This window comes from Euwallacea fornicatus, chromosome 32 (assembly GCF_040115645.1).
Source record: "Euwallacea fornicatus isolate EFF26 chromosome 32, ASM4011564v1, whole genome shotgun sequence".
In the NCBI taxonomy this organism is placed as follows: Eukaryota; Metazoa; Arthropoda; class Insecta; order Coleoptera; family Curculionidae; genus Euwallacea; species Euwallacea fornicatus.
Genome location: NC_089572.1, coordinates 1,664,411 through 1,685,289, shown reverse-complemented (window position 1 = coordinate 1,685,289; position 20,879 = coordinate 1,664,411). Strand labels below are relative to the sequence as shown.

The window sequence follows — 20,879 nt, the reverse complement described above, 5'->3', positions numbered from 1 at the left end:
AGTCGATGAAACCCATCACCAAACCTACTGAGAGCGGTATTTACATATAGCATAAATAAAAACCTTTTAGATTTAAACAACATTTATTTCCTTATTTTACCCTTTTTGGGCATACACACATCCTGATGTGTTCGAAGGGGTGAGATTGCATTCTATTTTCGACTAAAACTGAAAAAAAAACAGGGCTACGACAATCATCCTGTATGACGTTTCAATGTCACTGTCTTTAGAGTCTAAGAAAAATACATTATTCTCTCATTTAAAACCGAAATTCGCGTGAAAATTCCGAAACTTTAAATCTCAGGAAGGAATATCACGACTCAAAATATGACTCAGCGTGTGCATTTCCCACTAGCCAGATTTAAACTGTTTACACTGATCCAGGTAAGTCTATAGGAAATTTCTTTGGACTTTCATCTATAACATGCAGAATTGGAAAGAATGAAGAGAAAGGGAGAGATAGAGCTAGAGATAGAGATAGAGATAAAGATGATTTTTCTCCGATACGAAGATCTCGTGTGTTCACCAGAAATTGAGAACTACAAGATTTAGTTTTGGTTTCCCGCATGGTGACACTTACCTTTGATTTCGTTCCCTAGAATTGAATGTTGCTAAGGGATATTTGACCTATCCTGAAATTCGCTAAAACCTGGATTTAAAGGAGTACTGGATATCGAAAGCACATCAAAGAGAAAAGCCAGAAAATTCTAATCTGAAAAATGAATTTTTAACCCAGCACGATGAAATTATAGAAATTTTCGGAATATTTTATGTTAATTTGTACAGGGAGAGACTGAATTCCTGATGAGTCTGTCAGGTCTGGAATATAAGGAAATCTCGAAATCCAATTTTAATTTCGGATTTGGCTAAAAATAATTCTTCGATCACCTCGTGTCCTTCTTGCGACCAAAAATTTCGGAATGTAATTTTTAAAAATATCGAAAAATGGGATGCCACGGAAATTGCAATAATTGGAAAAAATGCGATTATAAGTTCTTCCTTCTTCCGTCGTCCAACCTATTTACCTACTTCAACAACTCAAAATAATTTTTTTATTATCTTTCAGTGCTAATAACTCAGTGGCTAAGCTGACTACTCAGCTCGTAGCTGAGGCTCTCGCGACCGTGTCTCATCATAACATGCATCCTCAAGTTCTCCCTTCTGTGGGTCTTGTGAGGACAAAATTGACAGCTCATTTTCTTCTCACGCCCACACTCTTTCATATGTCTGCTCAACCCTTTGGCATATTTGTAATTCCTGCGACAATTACGACACTGGTATTGTGTTGAGGCTAAAACCGAAGATATTTAAAATTCGGGCATGCGCCTCCATGCTATCTCAAACTCAACAACAAAACCACGCGTTGCGTCACACTTTCTAGCAACTACTCTATTTGGATGTAGCAAATAAATAAAACTTTTATTTCAACTAAAGTCATTGATTGGGGTGTTTAGTGACGTAATGCAATTTGAGAACATTCTTCCTGAAGCTGGCGTAACCGCAGATGTGACAGATGAATCCAGGTTTCTGGCCACATTCGTAGGTTTGGTGACGTTTGAGGTTGTACTGTTGCCTGTAGGTTTTTCCGCAATGGCATCTGTGGGTTGCTGAAATATCAGGAGTTACTCTATGCTTTAGAGTGGAAACGATTTTGAGTTAACTCAGAGCTATTTACATGCACTGTTAACTCTCACTGTCTGAAAACCCACCTACTAAAGGCTTTAGTCCAAAAATAGTAGAACAATTCAGAACACTCAGAAATAACTTGTGGCGGTTAAAGAAACGAAGGATATGCATAACGTATTTTTTTCCAAAATACACAAGTATTTGGGAATGTAAGCTTCAAGAGTGATCGATAAGGTGGTAAAGCGGGACATGACCCCAGGGAAAAAATTACCATGTAGGTTATCGCAATCATTCGATAAGTGTGTATAGGTCGAGCATACGTTCCACAAACATTCCAAATTTAAACAAAATATCTCAAGATTAGTAAGCACTATTGAGAAGAAAATAAAATTTTAAGTCTCAATACCCGAGGTGTCAGAAACAAAGCTTGTTCGGACCTCAAGTACACTCTTAAACTATTGTTGAATTATTTTAAAACGCCTTGTATGATGACGTACGATGTTGATATCGCATGAAATCCGCAAACGTTGAATTTTTTTTCTCGATTTGAAAGCAATTGCATAATTGTAAAAACTTAGTACACAGGGTGTCTATAAATCTGCAATTTAAACCCACTTTTCAATATTCTGTATACTTTCGAGATGCGTCTCTATTTTTGGAACCCTCAGTAAGGACATCGCTTTAAACCTCGGGGAGTAATCACTTTCGGTCGCATTAAAATGGACCATTTACTTACCTACTTATAGGGCGTCCCAAAATTGCTCGTTTCCTAAGCAGTAAAGATGATAGTTAGCCAAACCAAAAATTCCGTCTTAAAACATGTAATACAATATCGTCATTTTGAGCTTAGTAAAAACTTATATTTGGTCTTTTTGAGATGTATATTGTCAATGCTCCGTTAAACCTTTAGCAGATAACGCATTGCTGATTTTGGATGAGCCAAGGGCTGTAAAGAACTGGCATCGGAAGACCATCGAGCACTGGACTATTTGTCCTGGCAAAATTGTCTAGTGAAGTGCGAGGCAAGAACAACTTGAATTTCAAATTGCGGCTCCGCCCTGCATCCATATTTGATATGATGAAGGACCGCTCCTTTCCCGAATCCTGGAAATTAGCGGAACGCATGTGCCTAAAATCTGTATCTGTCTTTTATTTAATAATTAATTTCTCAGCTGGAATTTCAATAATCAAACTTCCACTATTGGTACAAAATTGCCTTTACTATGCTGGGTGTATAAATTATCATATCACAAGATCAGTTCGGATTTTCCATTAAGGAAACAATAAACATAAACAAAGTAAGTAATACTAGAAAGCTATGAACCGAACATCTCTACATCCATGTTGCACTGATGAACTGTTCTGAAGTGTGTGTTGTAGTTGCTCTTCTGCTTGAACTTTTTGCCGCAGATGCAGGTGAATTTGGGATCTATTCCGCACTCAAAGTTTAAGTGCCTGATCAGGTGGGTCTTTTGCTTGTAGGAATTGCCGCACTTTTTGCATGGATATCGTCCACGATCATCCATTTTATATTTACTGGCACGGATCTTCGACATGTTCAAGTATCTATAATAATCTGAAAATTGTTTGTGTTACTTTACTGAGTAAATTAGAAAAATATGTACATATGGAAAAAGCGAACTCACAACACTGCACGGAAATATCTAAGATTATTATTTACATTATTTCAGCTCTTTCGATGAAGGTTATGCAGTCTTTAATCGATGTTTCAGATATCAAGTGAAACACCTTCAAAGAGTACCGAAAACCTTTACAACTTTCTTTAGACGTTCTTCTACTGTGCTGATACATACCATATGCAATGCAAAGCTATCATATTTGGTGCGGTATTACCTGGAAAACATACTTATGGGGTGATTGGGGGAATGGCATTGGTGTGACCCTGACGCCGAAGCGAAAAAATTTTCCGTCTTTTTCGGGCCACTATGTGGAAAAATCTGCTGAAACCAGGAAGAAATAAGACTCCAAGCCCATAGTTGTAGACACTTTTATTATACCTTTACACCTCCTCTTATCTAACAATAATAGTAAACAATATAATAATAATAATTAAGGTTATATGCACCAATGTCACACATATTAATCATCTATGTGTGAGCACCAACAGTTAAATGTTCGGACATTCTATAATAAAAAAAAAATTCTCCAAGTCACCCCCACATTTTTGACTTCGTGCATGTTTTCAGCTGTCACGTGATAAAAATGTTGATGTTTAAATTGTACACGTGTAAAATTGTTATTTTATTTATTCGATATATTTTGCTGGCGGCTTCAGAAGAAATCCTTAAATCGAGAAATGTTAATTATCCCCACGCATCATCGATCGAAATTGCGTGACATTAGAAACAACGTACTTATTAAAATATGTATGTTTGCTGATGTCATAAGATTTCGGCTGTTGGTGCTACAATAGGCAAAGGAATGCCTAATAATTCAGCAATCTGCCTATAATGCCTCTCCAAAGTCCTCAAGAATTATATACATGAAACCAGGAATCCGGCACAATGCGTCTGTCGAACGTTACTGGTAGGGAGTACACGTGTAAATTCGGATATGAATTTTGTGAAGTAAAAAAAGATCCAACGAGCTCCGAAACGAACTCACGGAACCGACAGATACAGCTTTTTTTTCAACACGCGCATGTGCAAGTCACGCGAATTCATTTTGAAGGCTTCGATCCCCTTTCTTCTACAAATCTTCACCATATCCGGACGAATTCACGTCCAGCGCCAGTAACATTCGACAAACATGTTTAGGCCAGATTTCTGGTTCCACCCGATTAAAATATATTGTAAAGTCTAAAGTACTCATTCTTGTGGAGGAGGGAGGACAATCATTGTTTCTTGGTTTAAGGACGGCATGTGCTAATATTTGTCCGCACAACGCGCAAAATAAATAAAATAATATTTTGACAGGTCTAGCAGTTTAAACTATCAACGATCAAATAACCATTCAAATATGTAAAACAATAACATTTAAGTAAATAACCAAAAGTCTGGGAGTGAATTGTGGATTGTGCGAATATTTAGTTGTTAGAGCTCGAATAACGCATAAAAAAATTTAATTCTATAATGCAGAATAACGCCTTTTATAGCACGCTATGGCAAAAAGTATTACATCGACTCTAATCTAGAGCCCAGCATGGGTTGAAAATTGAAGGCCCGACCCGATCAGTCGAGGCGGGGGCCCATGCAGTTCCCTCGTCTAATCTCTAAACTTTAATAATACATTTCTAACCAATAAAGTATTTCCCAATAATTATTCGGTTTCAATTTTCACACTGACTTCCAAATTAGTACTATCGTGGGTCATGTACCTTTCCGGATACTTTTTACAGGCCTGCCGTTGCACATGAGCATACCAGGTTTGTCGGAGCTCAAATGAAGTGTCGCAGATATCGCAAATGTATGGAGGACCAGGTACCACCTGCTTAACCTGCTCACACACCTTCCGTTTCACATGATATTCGAGCGAGGAGTTGCTGGTAAACACTTTTTCGCACTTCTCGCACTGCAGCACCTTCGGCTCCGGTTTCTCCATTTGCGCAGCTCGCACACAAACCTGATGCGTCAGATGGTAGCGCAGAGAGTTGTAGTGCTTGAAGGTGGCATTGCACAGGTGACATTCACGCTGCTCCTCAGCTGCGCATTCGCAAAATTAGTCGGGCAGTGCGCGAGGGGCCGTTATTCCCTAGGCGCTGGTGAGAAGTTCACGCATACTTCGTCAAGTTTTTCCATTTTCGAGGTCATTACCATCAGGTTTGAATCAGAAGAAAATTACTTTTCTCACCCGCAATTAGCAGTTTCTATGAGATTCTCGCCAGGCGCTGTAGAATAAAAGCCCTGGTGGGAGTACTCACCTTTGGGTTCCTTGGGTTCTTTAGGTGCACAAACATTATGTTTTACGTGGTACCCCAAAGCGGTTGTTGTGGAGAAAATTTTTTCACATTGCTCGCATTTCAAAGGTTTCGGTTCGGCTTCCTCTGCAATTTTTCACATGGCAGAGGATGTTTTGGGATGAGGATGCTTGAGGGTTGGATGGGCGATTCAAATTGTTATTGCAATAATATGGACATGGACACGATGAAGGAAACACCTCAAATTATGTAATATTCAAGCTATACGGACAACTCTCCCAATGGCACTTTTCATCAGGAGTCTACGAAGTGTCCCCGATTTTCGTGTAAAGATAACATCATAGAATTTCTTTAAAATTCATGAAAAGCTTAAATAGAACAGTTATAAAAATTTGTCAACTGGGACATCCTGTATAAATTGGATGATGTCGCCTAAAAATACAAGAGTTGACGATACCGCCCCAGGGGTTACATTTAGCATTACTGCCCATTCAACCCTTTTCAAGCAGAGTACCTTTTTTCGGTTTAGTGCACACGTTATGGCTGAGATGGTACTGCAAAGATGTTCTGTGGCGAAACGAAGTTTCGCATTTATCGCACTGAATGACTTCCTCTTCTGGAACGTTGTAATAATGAAACGTCAACTAATTTCTCTTCATCAGGGCTATGATCAAAGCCCTGAAGAAGAGCGAAATGGATCCACAAGATGTCTACTGGAAAGCTTACTAAGTAAACTTTCAATTGGACACATGTGTGGGATGTAGATGGATCGGTTACCTTTTTCTTCCTGTACTTGTTCGCACACTTTCCTCTTAGTGTGATAAGTTAGCCCCGTATTGGTGGCGAACACTTTAAGGCAAAGTGGGCATTGAAATATTCTAGGTCCGTCTACAATACAAATTTTCCTATACAACTGCAAAAAAAATTTTTATCGAGTAATCTAATGACCTCTTTCTTCTTCCTGCTCGCAAACACTTCTCCTCACATGATACTTATATCCAGATCCAGTAGCAAAAACCTTTTCACACTTTTCACACTGATGCACCTTAGGCTCCATTTCCTCTGCAAAAACTGTCCGAATAAATCCGAACTGCTACTACCTACTCACCAAATACCTCTCTTGGGCTTCAAACACACTCTGTGCTTTCTATGGTATCTCAAAGAGGACATATGCCTGAATCCTGTATTGCAAATCTCACACACAATATCTGATTCCAATAATTCCTGATTTTGGCCCTCCTGGGCCATAATGCTCTCTAGTTCGCTCATATCCATCATTTCTTCACTATCCAGCTCTTCTACGTGGGACACTGCGGTTAAATCCAGAGCTTGGTTGAAATATGATATTTTATTAGGGTCAATATTGTCTGAGACGCACGTGTTGTCACTTTCCACGACCTCGGAGGCATCTTTATTTTGAGTTGCCGGTTCTTGAGGTTCATTGCATCCTGAAAATATTTTATAATCAGATTTCGACTTAGGGATTGTCACCGCAAAATTAAACCTATAAGGAAGAGAGAACAATCAAAATTTACGATTATCCAGTAACATGTAAAAATATATTTAAAAACTACATGATCTTGGAATATTTGTATTTTCTGCGGCCTCCAGCTATGTGGATCTGGTGAACCGTCATCATGTGGTGTTTCAAACTGCCTTTTCTCTTTGTCTTGTAGTTACAAGAAGCAACATCGCATTCCAGGTTTTTGGCCTTGCCGCACTCGTAAGTTAAATGGTTATATAACGAGGAGCGATGCTTATAGAAACGATCGCAATTCGAACAAGGATAACCGGGATAACCCTCTGAAAGAAGAAATGAGTTAGATTGTTGAAACAGCTGCGTGGCTGATTGGAGAGCTGGCAGTAGTAAATAAGAATTCCAGGAAGGGCGGTGTAAATTGAGCAGGTTCGCGTATCAGACTACAGCAAAGTTTCCTAACCGTTGGTAACCCATATCTCAGCATGAAAGAAATAGACTGATAAGAGATAGAAGAATGAGAATAATTGGGAATTTTAAAATAATAATTCGAAATTTTGCGGTTGGTCCTATAAAATGACAAATTTTCATTATGACCTGAGAACCAGCTTGAAGGTATAAAGCACCAAGCTACACTGAGGCACTCATCAAATGAGCGACCTTTATTACAAGGAAAGAGCTATACAAGAGAACAAGAATAGTTGCACTGGAAAAACGAGAGCTTGAAAGAAATTGCTCCAGCCTGAAAACATAAGAACTCGTTGGCATTTTTTCTGTCCTCCTCGAAAATAATTCCAGTGTTATAGTGGCCTGAAATGGAAGCTGATGTTCCCATGAAAGTCCTCTCCACCTTGGAAATGTATATACAGGGCGGTTCTAAAAATTCCAAGACATCGTCGCGTATGTACAACACAGGATGTTCAAGGACAAATTGCGTTTTTGAATAAAAGAGGTGAAATTTCGTGGATACGATGACTTACAAAATTACTTTTTCTGCAAAATACGGCATATTCGAGCAAATGCTATGGATTTTCAGTAGGAGAGTCGATCTTCGTTCTTGAAACTACGCTTTTTCTGAAACTATAACCAAACTGCACATTTTTAATTCGGATTCCTCTCCATTCATTCCGTCCTGGTGATGGCACTGCAGATTTTCTTGCCTAGTGATAATACGCTCCAGGAGAACTATTGATGATCCATAACAATTTCTCTACATCCGTATAACGGTTTTATCACCCAGTTCCCGTTTTATACCAACATGTCATACAAGGTACGACTTTTAAGGAAGGGGTGGAATTAGGGAGAAGTCAGTTACGGTGACTTCTTATATAAAATATAAAACTATAAAATATCATTTATTGGCCTCCAATGGAAGAGAACTTTCCTAGAGCGAACATACGATTTTTGAAACATGAACATCGAATTCACATAAATTAATCATAGAATCAATACTAACATCCCACACTGTGTCACATATCACAGAACCGCTTGCAAGCCAAGCACTCCCTGTTCACATGCAGTGACATTTCTCAAGATCACATTTTTGATGTGGCGGGCTTCTTAATTTTGATGCATTTGTGAGCCTGCATGTAGTCTTTGCGCTTGAACCTGCGCGCGCATAAGTCGCACTGAAATGACCCCACTTGAATGCCGCACTGGTACTTTCGGTGACGTAGCAGGTGGTTCTTGTTTTTATACACTTTGTCGCATTTGTCGCACGAGAAACCTGAAGTTGGTAGACGCAGCGAACTAGCCTCAACTAAAAGGGCAACAAAGGCATTACATTAGATATATATTTTTTTAATTTGTCGAAAATTTAAGGATGTTTTATAAATAACGGTCTTTTGAACTATTTTATTGCATTAATAAGAACGTTAACAATAAGTGATATAAAAAATAACGTTACTCTTCCTAAAATAATGCCTATAACAATACTAGGATATAATGACCTACGCTAACCCTAAACTTTACCACACCTAAGCCTATAATACCCTTTCACCAAAAACCTAATTTAATAATTGGACGGACTATATATATAGTTTTCTTAACCAAAAATTCAACCTAATAATATGTTATTGGAACGAGATGCACATCACTTGAGATTCCATCCCTCCTAAAAACGTAAAGGGCACCGCACCCTGTAAATTCTTATTTAAAAAAACGATGACAATAATAAAAGTGTCATTTGTCAACTTAGTGAAAAGTTGCATCCAAGCATTTGAGGTGTCAAAAAATACTAAATATATTATATAGAATAAAATACTCGATATGGAATGCATAGAATTACATTTGATCGGAATGCAGGCTTATTATAGCAGTACCGGCTGCAGCTTGGCATCAGCATGCTTCTTAGAATTCAGGTGAAACTTGAGGTAGTCAAAACGTTTGCATTTGAAGTCGCATAGGGGGCAGCAGAAGTTCGCCGCTTTGCCGCACTCGTATTTCAGATGACGTCGGATGTTTCCTTTGAACTTGTACTGTTTGGAGCATCTCACACAGCTATATACGCCGTCCTGGCACACGTACTCGCCCATCAACTCTAGTTCTAGAACATCTCCTATATTTCAACTCATTCATCTTCAATACCTCATATATCCCATCACCACGTACCTTGTTCATTAGTAGTACTATCTAGCGGGATGAAAGTTAACTAGGCAGGAAGGACTAAATAAGCATTACAGTCTAACTAAGCAATGATGGAAAAAGTACACTAGAAAGACATTTAAAGGTGTATCTGTTTATTTAATTGTAGGACAAGCTATTCTAGGTATTACATCCCAATGGATGAAGGTTACAATTGTACTATTTACAATCGACAAAGTTAACCTTCTCCACATGTTGCGTCCTTTCATGTTTCAACAAACAGTGTTTGTGATGGAACTTCCGAAGACAGAATGAACATGCGAATGTCTGGGCTTTGCCACATTCATATTTCCTGTGTTTGTACAGTGATTGGATGTGTTTGTAGCTCTTGCCACAATTGCATCTGAACAATTCATGAGAACCTAAAATGTGAAAGAACGTGTGTTAATATGAGTTCGATTTATAACTAAGATATAAACTCAAAATCGCTAAGATCAAAAAGTCCTTTGGGCAATTAAACATCGTCTGTCATCTCGTGAAACCGCCATATTCGGTTGGAAAGCTTTGGATCACCTCAACACGATGTGGTGCAAACTTCAAGGCGACTTTACGCCCAGGAAGGTTGACTTCTGCCGACTCAATTTACTGAATCCAAAAATATCTTCTGTTCTAATTTCTGATTAAGGGTGAGATACAATTCGATCTTCCATATGTTGTGATGTTTCTGCCGTCTTCAGACTCGGACACAGAACCAAATCTCATTAACGTATGTTGCAATACTTCTGTCTGCTAATATATGATACAATGATATGAAACTTATATGATATGAAACTTGTAAATATACTTAAAACACTTTCTGCTATTTGTATCAACTTCGAACTGGAATCAGGTAATTAGTAATATACAGGTGGCACAAAAGTGGTCATATAAAATACACGCATACGTGGGTACACAAAAGTCTGACACAATTTTCAGTGCTTCTATAAACTTCGCACCAGTTCTAGAACAATGATTCGTATCAAAACTATCAAATAAAAAAACTGGAAACTTCAATAGACTATATAATGTGACATTCAGTTCAGCCCCACTCCTCTCTCCTGCACATATTCTGACACCCATAAAATATCATTACTGCCAGAAACTGACAGAAACAGTATGCTGCGTACTGACTGAGGAAAACAAAACACACAACAAAACATCAGATAAACATTTACATACAAATTGCAAAATTAATATACAATAGAAGATTAAGAGGTAGAGGTGGTACCGCCCACTTTCTTTAGCTTGGAATAGATCCGGATGAAAATGTGGTATTCCATGTGTTTAATGAAGGTGGGCCTCGAATAGAACTTCGTGTCGCATATGTCGCATACATATGGCATATTGTTACCTATGATGAGAGGAAGATATAAGAATATGTAGAGAGGATAAGTTATTATTCACAAGTGAAGAATTTGTACATAATATACAAAAATTGAGACAAGTGAGCAAGGGCATTCGAAAAAACCGACATTTATGACACAAAAACCTTCACCATCCATTTTCCGTAACATTTTTCATTACAAATTATACAGAGTGATGCGCGATGAATATAAAACGGAGGCCTGCAGAGGATTCCAAAACAGGTCGATTTTTCATACGTAATTACACACGAAGTTTAGGTAAGTCCAATGTAGGAATTAATAACTTTGAGATCGCTTGCCGGAGGACCAGATCCTGCAGTGGCTGATGAATCTAAAAGAATTTTTATCCGCACACAAACTTCATGTGATTATTCACAGAGTTATTTCTCTGGTACTCTTTGCCACACCTCCAATAGTGCACTAAGAAACCTCATTAAACTTTAATGCGAAAATTAGCCGCTTTTTTAGAGCTTTTTAAGCTATTACATCTTTGAACACTAGAAATCCATAAGAGAGGGAAAGCTGCAGGCCAGAGGAGTTTTGCCATGGAAGAACGTGAAGATAGTAAGATTGGTGAGGAAAGAGGTGAAAAGGTAAGTAAATAGACAGTTGGGATATTGAAAACTATCTTTTATTTTTGTGGGTTTGGATGCATTAACAGCATGCAGACTTGCAGACGTGTCTCTTCAAGCTGTGCTTACGACTGTAGCCTTGATCACAAATGGAGCAGTAGTAAAATTTTCGGGAACAGTCCAAGATCCGATGCACCCTCAAAGACTCCTTGTTCTTGTACGTTTTTTGGCAGGCCGAGCAGGTCACGCGACTGGTGGGTCCTAAAAGTTGAACAGAAAAATACAGGAAACAGCTGAAAAAGCTGACGGGACGTGACTGAACGCGGGTGAAACTGGTATGTAACACGACGAAGCAACGCTTAAGATGGAAGGAATATATCCAGAGTGTTTTAAAGGTAAAACGGAACACTGATGAAGCGAAAGGAGCTTTGATTGCCTATTTTCCTGTTCTCCATATACATATGTTCACTTGAGAAAACCAAAATTAGGATTAACGTGGTTCTGGCACTGCTCCTGCAAATGCCTGTCTGTCTGAGTCTAAAAACGGCTGAAAACCTGTGTGAGGCGATTATGAAGGAAAGCAGCGGACATACTTTAAATGTCAGTAACAGCACACCAACTCAGTTTCAAACTCAATTTCCCAGTCGCTAGAACCTCGGGCTTGAAAATGGCACAAAAATTATTTTGAAAACTTACTGAAAATTTCGAGAAAAAGACGATGGGTCCCTTTTTAATAACTTTTAATATTTTGATCGAAGACACCTAGTAGGGAATTCTATGCAAAACTAGCTGAGACGTTTCGAAAAAGCTGGAGGCCAAAAAACCCAATTCATCATAGATCCCGAAACTCTTCGGAGATTTCAAAAAACGTATTTTTGAAAGTCAATATCAAACTCGAAATCAATATTCAGTCGTTCGAAACAATCGTCAAATGTTCTCGAAAAGTCTCAAACATTCAAGCCGTAGAGGCACCAATCTATGGAGACATTACTCTAATAGAAGAGGTTGAAAATGGATCCAGAAACATAATGGGGGATGCAAGAGTCATGCAACTATTTTTTTTCTTTAAAAATTAAAAACAACGAGATTTAACGTCGAGGGATCACTGAAAATTTAGTTAAAAAACACGTCCGTTCGTTAATGGTGAAGACTAATTCGAAATTAATTTTGCAAGTGCTGAACGGTGCTGCTGACAATTTGATAACAGTTTCATGACGATACTAATTCAGCTACCTGCTACTTATACAAAAGTATTGTGGTTTCCAGGGTGGCTGTAATGAACTCAAATCTTCGGAACAGCCGTCGATATTTTGGTAAAAATTAGATCTGCAAATGCAATACCCAAAATGAAAGTGCGTGTCCAAGAAGAAAGACATTATGACACTCTTGCAACAAATTAGGCACATAGTGAAGAGAAGTTTTCACTGGAATAGTGCTCATTACAATTTCGTTACAATCGAGCACGGAAGACAAATTTTTCCAAACTTGACAGTATTCCATTATTTAAATTTATGAATTGTTAGTACAACAAGTTGACAGTTCTAGTACCACACGGTGCCTGATTACTGCGAATTGTGGTATGTGCTCCTCTATGGAACACACTCCTGTTAAATTTATAAACTGGATATTAGCCTCCTTTCTTAACACAACTAGTGAGTGAGAGTAAAAAGATAAAGGACATTACCTGCTGCTTATGTTCTTTAGATTATTGCCGAATCCTTACTAGGACCGCCCGCGCACATATTAAGTCGACAGTTAGGAACACACTGATGATTAAAATGCAAAAAACATGCTGGAAACAACAGACACTACAGAGGGAATCTTGAAATGGCCATTGAAAATATCAACATGATTAACCTGGCATACCCTCAGCGACCATTCACATGGAAATTCGATCTGCTGCTGCCGCACGAAGAATGCGAAAAATGCTGCACGTGCCATATTTGTTTGGTACCTTTGATGGAACGAATTTTTGGCTACAGTTATGCGAAATTGCCCCCGTCTAAACGCAAAATCACGACGATTCGGCACTATCGCTGGTGCCTAAAAAGCTTTTTCTATTCTAGACTTGGTTTAAGTTAGGTAAAACATAAAGTTTTCGGACAGTCATTGGGCGATTCTGTAGTACCTTCCCAGAAACCAACAAAAGGACCAGAAAATTAATTTATAACACAAAGGTGGGTTTCTTTTCCCAATCGATAGTAAATTTCAACCTTAACGATCTTTTGTTGTTGCGTTTTTTATGACCGACCGTTGTTTTTTTAACAGTGCGAACAAGTGAAAATTAAATTGCAGTTAAGTAGACTCCTGTAGAGTACTCTCCTGTAGAGGGGAAGGTGATACGTCGAAAGCTCATTATTTAATCTCGATCTCTCTCAGTAAAAAAAAAAAGGGCCATAAACCAAATACAACAATAATCATGTCAAAATAGTTTAATCAAAAAAGCTACAAAATAAGTGATATCCCTAACGGTACTGCGCTGTGGTAACTCAGTCTCTAGTTGTACAAGAATATTTGGCATAAGTTTACATAGGGCAGTCTTATGAAACTATGGCTAACATTAGTAAATACGATAAAATAAACAAAACCTAGCCTAAACTATAATTAAGTCGTCAATTAATAATATGACCAATCATTGATGCATCGATATTTTCATCACTCTTTCTGCTAGAAGATGGCTGCGACATATTCTCTTTGGTGCTTTCCTTCAATAAATAGTTGCTTTCCCTCAAAGTGTTGTGCCGTCCCTTCATGTGCACATTGAGATCGTACTTATGCTTAAATTTCCTAGTGCAAAGCTCACAGGAGTAACGCGGTTCTTGACCGCACTCAAACTTCATATGTCTGGTGAGAGAGTGACGCAACTGGTAGCATTTGTGACACCTAAAGGTCATCTTTAGAAGTGTAGAACTAGATAAATGAGTACAGCACAAACCTGGGACACATGAACATGGGCGAGTTTTCATTGTTCTCTGTCTTGAGGCCTTTGGTCTTGCGCTTTTTTTGCTTTAAGGCGTCTGCTGCTCGGTTTTCCTTGCCTGACTGATACAGGTATAAGTAACGGAAAATGTCTGGAACGTCAGTCGAAAGATGGTGAGCACCATAAGTATATGGCTATCTACGGTGACAAATCTACTGATACTTAGCTACCATGACACTCCTACAGTCGCATGTCGGATTTAACCAACTTCCCGGAACCTCAACTAATCCACTATTTGTAACTACCAAAAACACATAATACGAGAATTCTTTCAATAAATTCAAGTCTTCCATCCGAGCTTCGGTTGCATATAAACTGATAGGCTAGATGCACATCTCTATGTTTCAACGTTTTAATCCTGTTAACTACTTGCTTAGAGGAAATGGGTTCAGATAATGAGAAATGCAAATAAGAAATCAAAATATTTTAATATCACCGCGTAAAATCTTTGGTACCAAACATGGCCTCAAAGGTGTAATAAAACTCCTGATGGCGCCTATTAACATGAGTCTTTAAATGGCTCTTTTGGAAGGCTGCATAGTCGCAATAGGGACAAATGAACGAGCGCTCCTTGTTGCACTCGAACCTCTGATGCCTGTAAAGGTTGGGACTGTATTTGAACACTTTACCACACGTATCGCACTCAAATCCGTCTCTATTTCGTCGGGCTAAAACCAAAGAACTTATTAGAAGTTGCGCAACGGGCTTTAAGGAATAAAACGAGTTGTTTCAAGTGAAAAAAATGTATTGTTTGATCACAGCTACTGAGTCAGAATGGCGCTATGCTTGTTAAACATGTGTCTCTTTAACGTGCACTTCTGGAAGGAACTATAAGGACAAAAGTCGCAAAAGAAGCTTCGCTCTTTACCACACTCGAAGTTCAAATGTCTCCTCAAATTAGCTCTGTTGCTGTACAGCCTTGGACACTGCATACAACGATAGAAACGTCGCTCTAAAAGCAACCTCTCACAATTAACCCATAATCATTTGTTTGATTGGAACACTAACTACGACTACAACTATTTACAATACAAATCACTGAACTCGTGGTACACGTCCTTGTGCTGGCACCAAACGTGACTTTTTAATTGGAACTTGTGGTAGCTGGCATAAGAGCAATAACGGCAGGCGAAGGACTTAACTTTCTGACACTCAAAATTCTTATGCCTATTGAGGTTTCGACGGTGCTGGTATGCTTTGCCACAGTGGTTACAGACGTTAACTGTGGTAGATAATCCTAAAAATGAAATGGTTACATTTAGATATTAAATTTGAGGGGTTTCGGCCCACAAAACTAATGACGCAGAATTTAAAAAAATCTTAATACTTATGGATACAAAATCGCTCGCAAGGCTTGCCAATAGGGGTGGAGAAGGGATGTTATTTTCTGTATTATCGCTAGACATTCCAACAAAATTACCGTCCGACATCAATAACTCGCAAAACTAGAAAAGTTCCCGGACCATAAAACCGATGACGCGATAACTTTGCCTGATGAACAGACCGCATACGTATGGGCTTATTTTGGGGGAATTGGAGAAATCTATTAGGTGGTGGACATCGAAAGACAAAATTTAAGCAGAATCAGAATTTATTGTAACCATAATAACGTAAAAGGGCTGCTCAAATGGTATTTAGGTGTAGATCCTTTGTTAACAAAGGGCCAGACCCATTTCTAGAGCAATAAAACAGTCCCTGATTATTGATGCGCATGTACGTGGGTACATTATAACCCTAAAACTTCACTTGCAATTATACCTACGCGTCCCTCCTGACCAGTCAACAATAATACTATTTCTTAGCACTAGAATGGTGCCAAGGGGTCTCTATCTATTCTTCTACAGTAGTACTTTTTGTGTCTATCCAGGTTCTGCCTGTAGTAGTAGCTCTTATCACAGAAGGCGCACTTATAATCGCGAGTTCTGGCTTCTTGGCAAGTGACACAAGCGCGGCCTAAAATCACACAGGGTTGATTATTCAGTTTTCTTAGGGAGGAAATGTAAAGTGGTTGAAAGATGTGCAGTTAGACAATATAGTAATTGAGAATAAGTATATTATAAAGTAAGTACCCTCTCCAAAATTGGAATATTTCAATTTTTTAAAATGAAAATTCAACTATTATTGGACTTAAAGTATAATTATCAGTAGGGTGGACGCATTTAAATTTGAAAAGAATAGTGAGTATCGAAACAAAACCGAGGGTAGCTGTCCCTCTTATACGCTTTTTCCACCCACTCTCACTACAATATTGTCTATTGAGAACTGGTTGAAGCGTACAACAACGTACAGGAACTATGTTTTAACGTATTTACTAATTTTTAACAATATACACTATGGTATAAAAAGAATCACAAAACTGGAGTATTGTAGTTGGATTTGCAGCTGTAAAGTCCCCACACCTCAAGTTACGAATCTACCTAAAACCCTGAATAGAAGGCTCTTTGAGCTAAAACTAACCGAATGTAAATTTCTGGTACGACTTTTAACACAATATGACACTTCCCTAACTATCTAATCAATAAGCCGTTGAGCATCGCCACTTAAATAAGCATTGGATTGAGCATGAAGCATAATTCAAATATTTAGGCAAAAGTAATATATCGCAAAAAGCATTTTGTCAACTTAACTCTAATTCAGGAAGTAGTGTCTTTCTTATAACTGGTAGCCATGTATATAAAAAAGGTAACTACCAAGCTTGCGCAGCTGTGGTTGGTCCCATTGGAATTGGTTATCAAAGAAACCTACCGACTTAAGTATACACTAAACGTATTAATCACATTCGCAATGTAAACTTGTAACAATTCTAGCACCAGTAGATCTAACGATGATGTAAAGAATTGACTTTATCACATACAATTTTGACACCCTGTTGATGAAGTACAAAAGTATCATGATGTGGCTAAAACGTAGATATAAAAAAGAGTAAAGGCACTTAAAGGTACAGAAATAAGGCAGTTTCAAGAGGTTTCCGGTTTGACATCCTCGACCTTCTTATCTAAAAGCATCATTCCAGAATAATCTACATCACGATGCATTCTCTCCATGTGCCTGGCCATGTGCATCTTTTGCTTGGCCTTGTAAATGCAATAAGGGCATTGGAATTGCGGTTCCTTGCCGCATTCCCACTTTTGGTGATTGCGCAATGAGCTTTTTAGCTTGTAAGTGCGCCCGCAATCTCCGCAAACAAATCCGCCCCCACACTCCGCCTGTGGTATAACTGGTCTACAATAAGAAGTATTTATAGTTGCATCGTGGTTATACAGTTTCCGTCCAATGCATCCGTCATCTGTCATTCGACGAGCAAAGCGATTAGAAGACAGGTCCCAAAGCTGTCAAAACGTTAAACTAATTTTACAAAGGGACAATAAATTTACGTTTTATTCATCCGATATCGTATGATTTGTGACCCATCAGAGTGTTTGTCACACAGACGCTTTCCACGCATCTGTCACCCCCGCCTTTGTATGTAACTTTTAATCGAGCCCATCAATAATGCTCATCGCATAATCAAATCATCGGATGTCAGATGCATGGGACAGAAGTTTTAAGACTCTATCCCATGACTCTGCACCAGAGATCTTGTCATATCGTCGGATGAAGGATGCACCATACAGTAACGGTAGGTTTGCTGAGTTACCTCTCCGATTTGACTTTGCTAGAGTCGACCGAGCCCATATTCTGAAATATGCTCTTCTTGAAGTTCTCTCGCATCAACATCATTGGCAGCATAAGGTTTGAGGGCCAAGACTCCCAGGGTCGAGACACGCTCAAGTCTTGTGCTAAAACAAGTTTTTATTTTGAGGTCAACAATTGAGATTCGGATTTAATAATTTTAAGACTGTACACTCTCTACCAAGGTAAACTAAAGACTAACAAACACAATTGTTAACAGCATTCTTAATAACACAGATCAATATAATCTAATGCCTCTTGAGGCCGAGCACCTTGAAGAATTCTTCGGCTAGATCTGAATGGCTGTTTCGAATATGGCCATACAAGTGGCACCTACGCTTGCTCACCCAAGGACAGAAAGTACAAGGAAATTGTCTGAGAACTCCACATTCATACTTTTGGTGCCTTTGAAGAGAATCGTTTCTGTTATAGAGACGTCCGCATTTGTGGCAAGTGAAAACGCCTGTTCTTTTCCTCGCTGATTTGTGAACACCTAGAAATTTAATTTGATAAGGGGATTGAAAACTAAAAGAACCCCCCCCCCCCTTCTTCGTCCCCGCATGGAACGATTGTTGTTCATTTTTTTTGCAGATTCACGAAATTTTCAACTCTATAACGAACATTTGGATCTTCGAAACTGTAAAGAATCAAACTGACACAAAAAAATATATCAAAAGTGGCGCAAGATGCTTGCAATAATAGTGACGATTTTTAAACAGCATTGAAGCGTTGAAAAGCATAGTTTTTGTCTTCTTTATCCTCAGGTTATACGATTCTGGATTATTAAATCTGGAACCTAGATCTACAAGATAAGTTTTCAAAATGTACCACCTTCCACGTTTATCCAATTCTACTTATGTCATCACATATACAGAGTGTCTTATTTCGGTTTGCCTACTATACGAACCTGGATTTAGAATTTTTTTTTATGGGAAACAATTTATCGATACTTAAGAGTTACTATCCCGTAAACGACTGTCAAAATGTTTTTTTTTTTAAACTTTAGATCAACCCTCAAGCATTCTTCTCTCTTGAGGTAAACATCTGTGTTATCCTCAGAGTCTCTTATCTACTAACCTTTACCTTTTTTCTGTGTCCACCACATTGCCCAACAAAATGAACAACACCCTACTTTGGCGATTAAGAACATCTTTTAATAATCCCTAATATAATGTTTTTACCAAAAAAAGTACTAGAAGGTAACACTAAGCTTATAAGTACAACCAAATTGGGTATTCCTAACATCAACAAAGAAAACTAACTTAAATCCACTCCTTATCTAGCTGATCAGTACTCCTCCTATAAGGATTAACCTTTCTGGGCTGATTCTTGGTACTTTCAAAATACTCCATGGCAGCCATCACCCCGCTCTCGTGGACCTCGTCTCCTTCCGCCAGACTTTCTGCGTCATCTCTGCTTGGAGGAGTTACCACGTCATTGGAGACAACATTGACCAATACTGAAGTATTTCTGCGTTTAAATTTGCCTCCTCTTGGCTGCTCCCCTCTACGAGTGAACAAATCCTCCTGACCCTCCCTTCGGGAGTAAAGTTCATTAGTGGCGGAGCTTCCTCCCGCAACAGCGTCCTCGCCATGGACGAACTTCAAATGATCGCGCAATTTCTTTAGATTGGTGGTCTGAAAAGAGCACTTATGACACATGTTCTGAGTGCTCCCACCGCTCACTGGCAGAGGCTCTTTGAAATTGTCGCTTGGGTATGAATAATATTCTTGAGGTGCGTCCTCTTGATAGTAGTACTCAGCTTGTGTTTCTGCAGGAGCATAGCTCTCTCTTTCTATGTGGTACTTCTCCATGTCCTCGTCTTCGGCCTCATACTCTTCATTGCCTTCATAGACAATTTCATGGCTTGTCTCTTCAGACTGAGAGTGGCGCTTTTGCAACATTGCCAGATTAATCTTCTCGGATTTGTACTTTTCGTACTCATCTCTTTCGAGGCTGTGAGAGGGCACATAGGGGGAAACATTTTTGTTTATATTTGTAGGGGGTTCAATATCAAACCCATGAGGATCAACGAGGGCCGGTTTTGAGGTTTTGACCTCTTGGTGGGTTTTCACAGGTTCCGCAGGAGTCTGCGGCTTGACGTTGCCCAGAATTCTCTGTTTTGCAGCAAACCAATCTTCCATACTTATATCTGGAGTGGGTTGAGAAATTCTCGGAGGTTCTGGAGCTGTCATTGGGACTTCAAATGTCTTTCTCTCTGCACCAGATTCAGTATCTGAGGTCTCCTTAGAGGGCTGCTCATAAAAGACTCCCTGTTGAGGCGCTTTGCGCTGCTCGTTAGCCCTTCGAGTAAAAATGCATGAAAGGCTATCTGTTAACAGCCCCGAAGCCCTCCTAGAAGGAGGGCGATCAATCTTGTCAATCTGTTGCGGAGTTTCCTTTTTCATGGCTGATTTCAATGGTTTGAGAAAAGCTTTCATTGGGGGCTGAGTGGCTGGTAAGGAAGCTTGGAATTTAGGCCTCCTTGGATAATCGACTTGACTGTAAGCGTAACGGACTTTTTGCACCCCATCCGTATAACCTAAAACAAAAATTTCTCATTGAAGGTTAAAGAAAAAACACTGAAGCGATACAAATAATATTATTTTTTATTATTATTTGACGATTATTTTTCATCTCTCGGTTCACCCAGGGATCATATCAGGACAAAAAATTGAAACGTTTTTAA

General features: G+C 38.9%; 1 protein-coding gene across 5 annotated transcripts in view; it reads right to left on the bottom strand.

Annotated features, from left to right (window-relative positions):
- LOC136348299 (longitudinals lacking protein, isoforms A/B/D/L-like) overlaps window positions 1-20,879 on the bottom strand; it is a 111,626-nt gene that overhangs the window by 64,005 nt on the left and 26,742 nt on the right. For 2 of the 5 annotated variants that reach the window (XM_066299036.1, XM_066299037.1), the window contains exon 5: window positions 19,323-20,732. The exons of 2 other annotated variants lie outside the window; for them this stretch is intronic. In XM_066299036.1, the coding sequence (XP_066155133.1) occupies window positions 19,453-20,732 (1,280 nt within the window). In that variant the 3' untranslated portion in view covers window positions 19,323-19,452. Of the gene's footprint in view, window positions 1-3,618; window positions 5,289-5,506; window positions 5,630-6,017; window positions 6,120-6,280; window positions 6,392-6,451; window positions 6,566-6,618; window positions 6,952-19,322; window positions 20,733-20,879 lie in introns of those variants that run through there. One more of the 5 variants, XM_066299038.1, reaches the window with a different exon arrangement.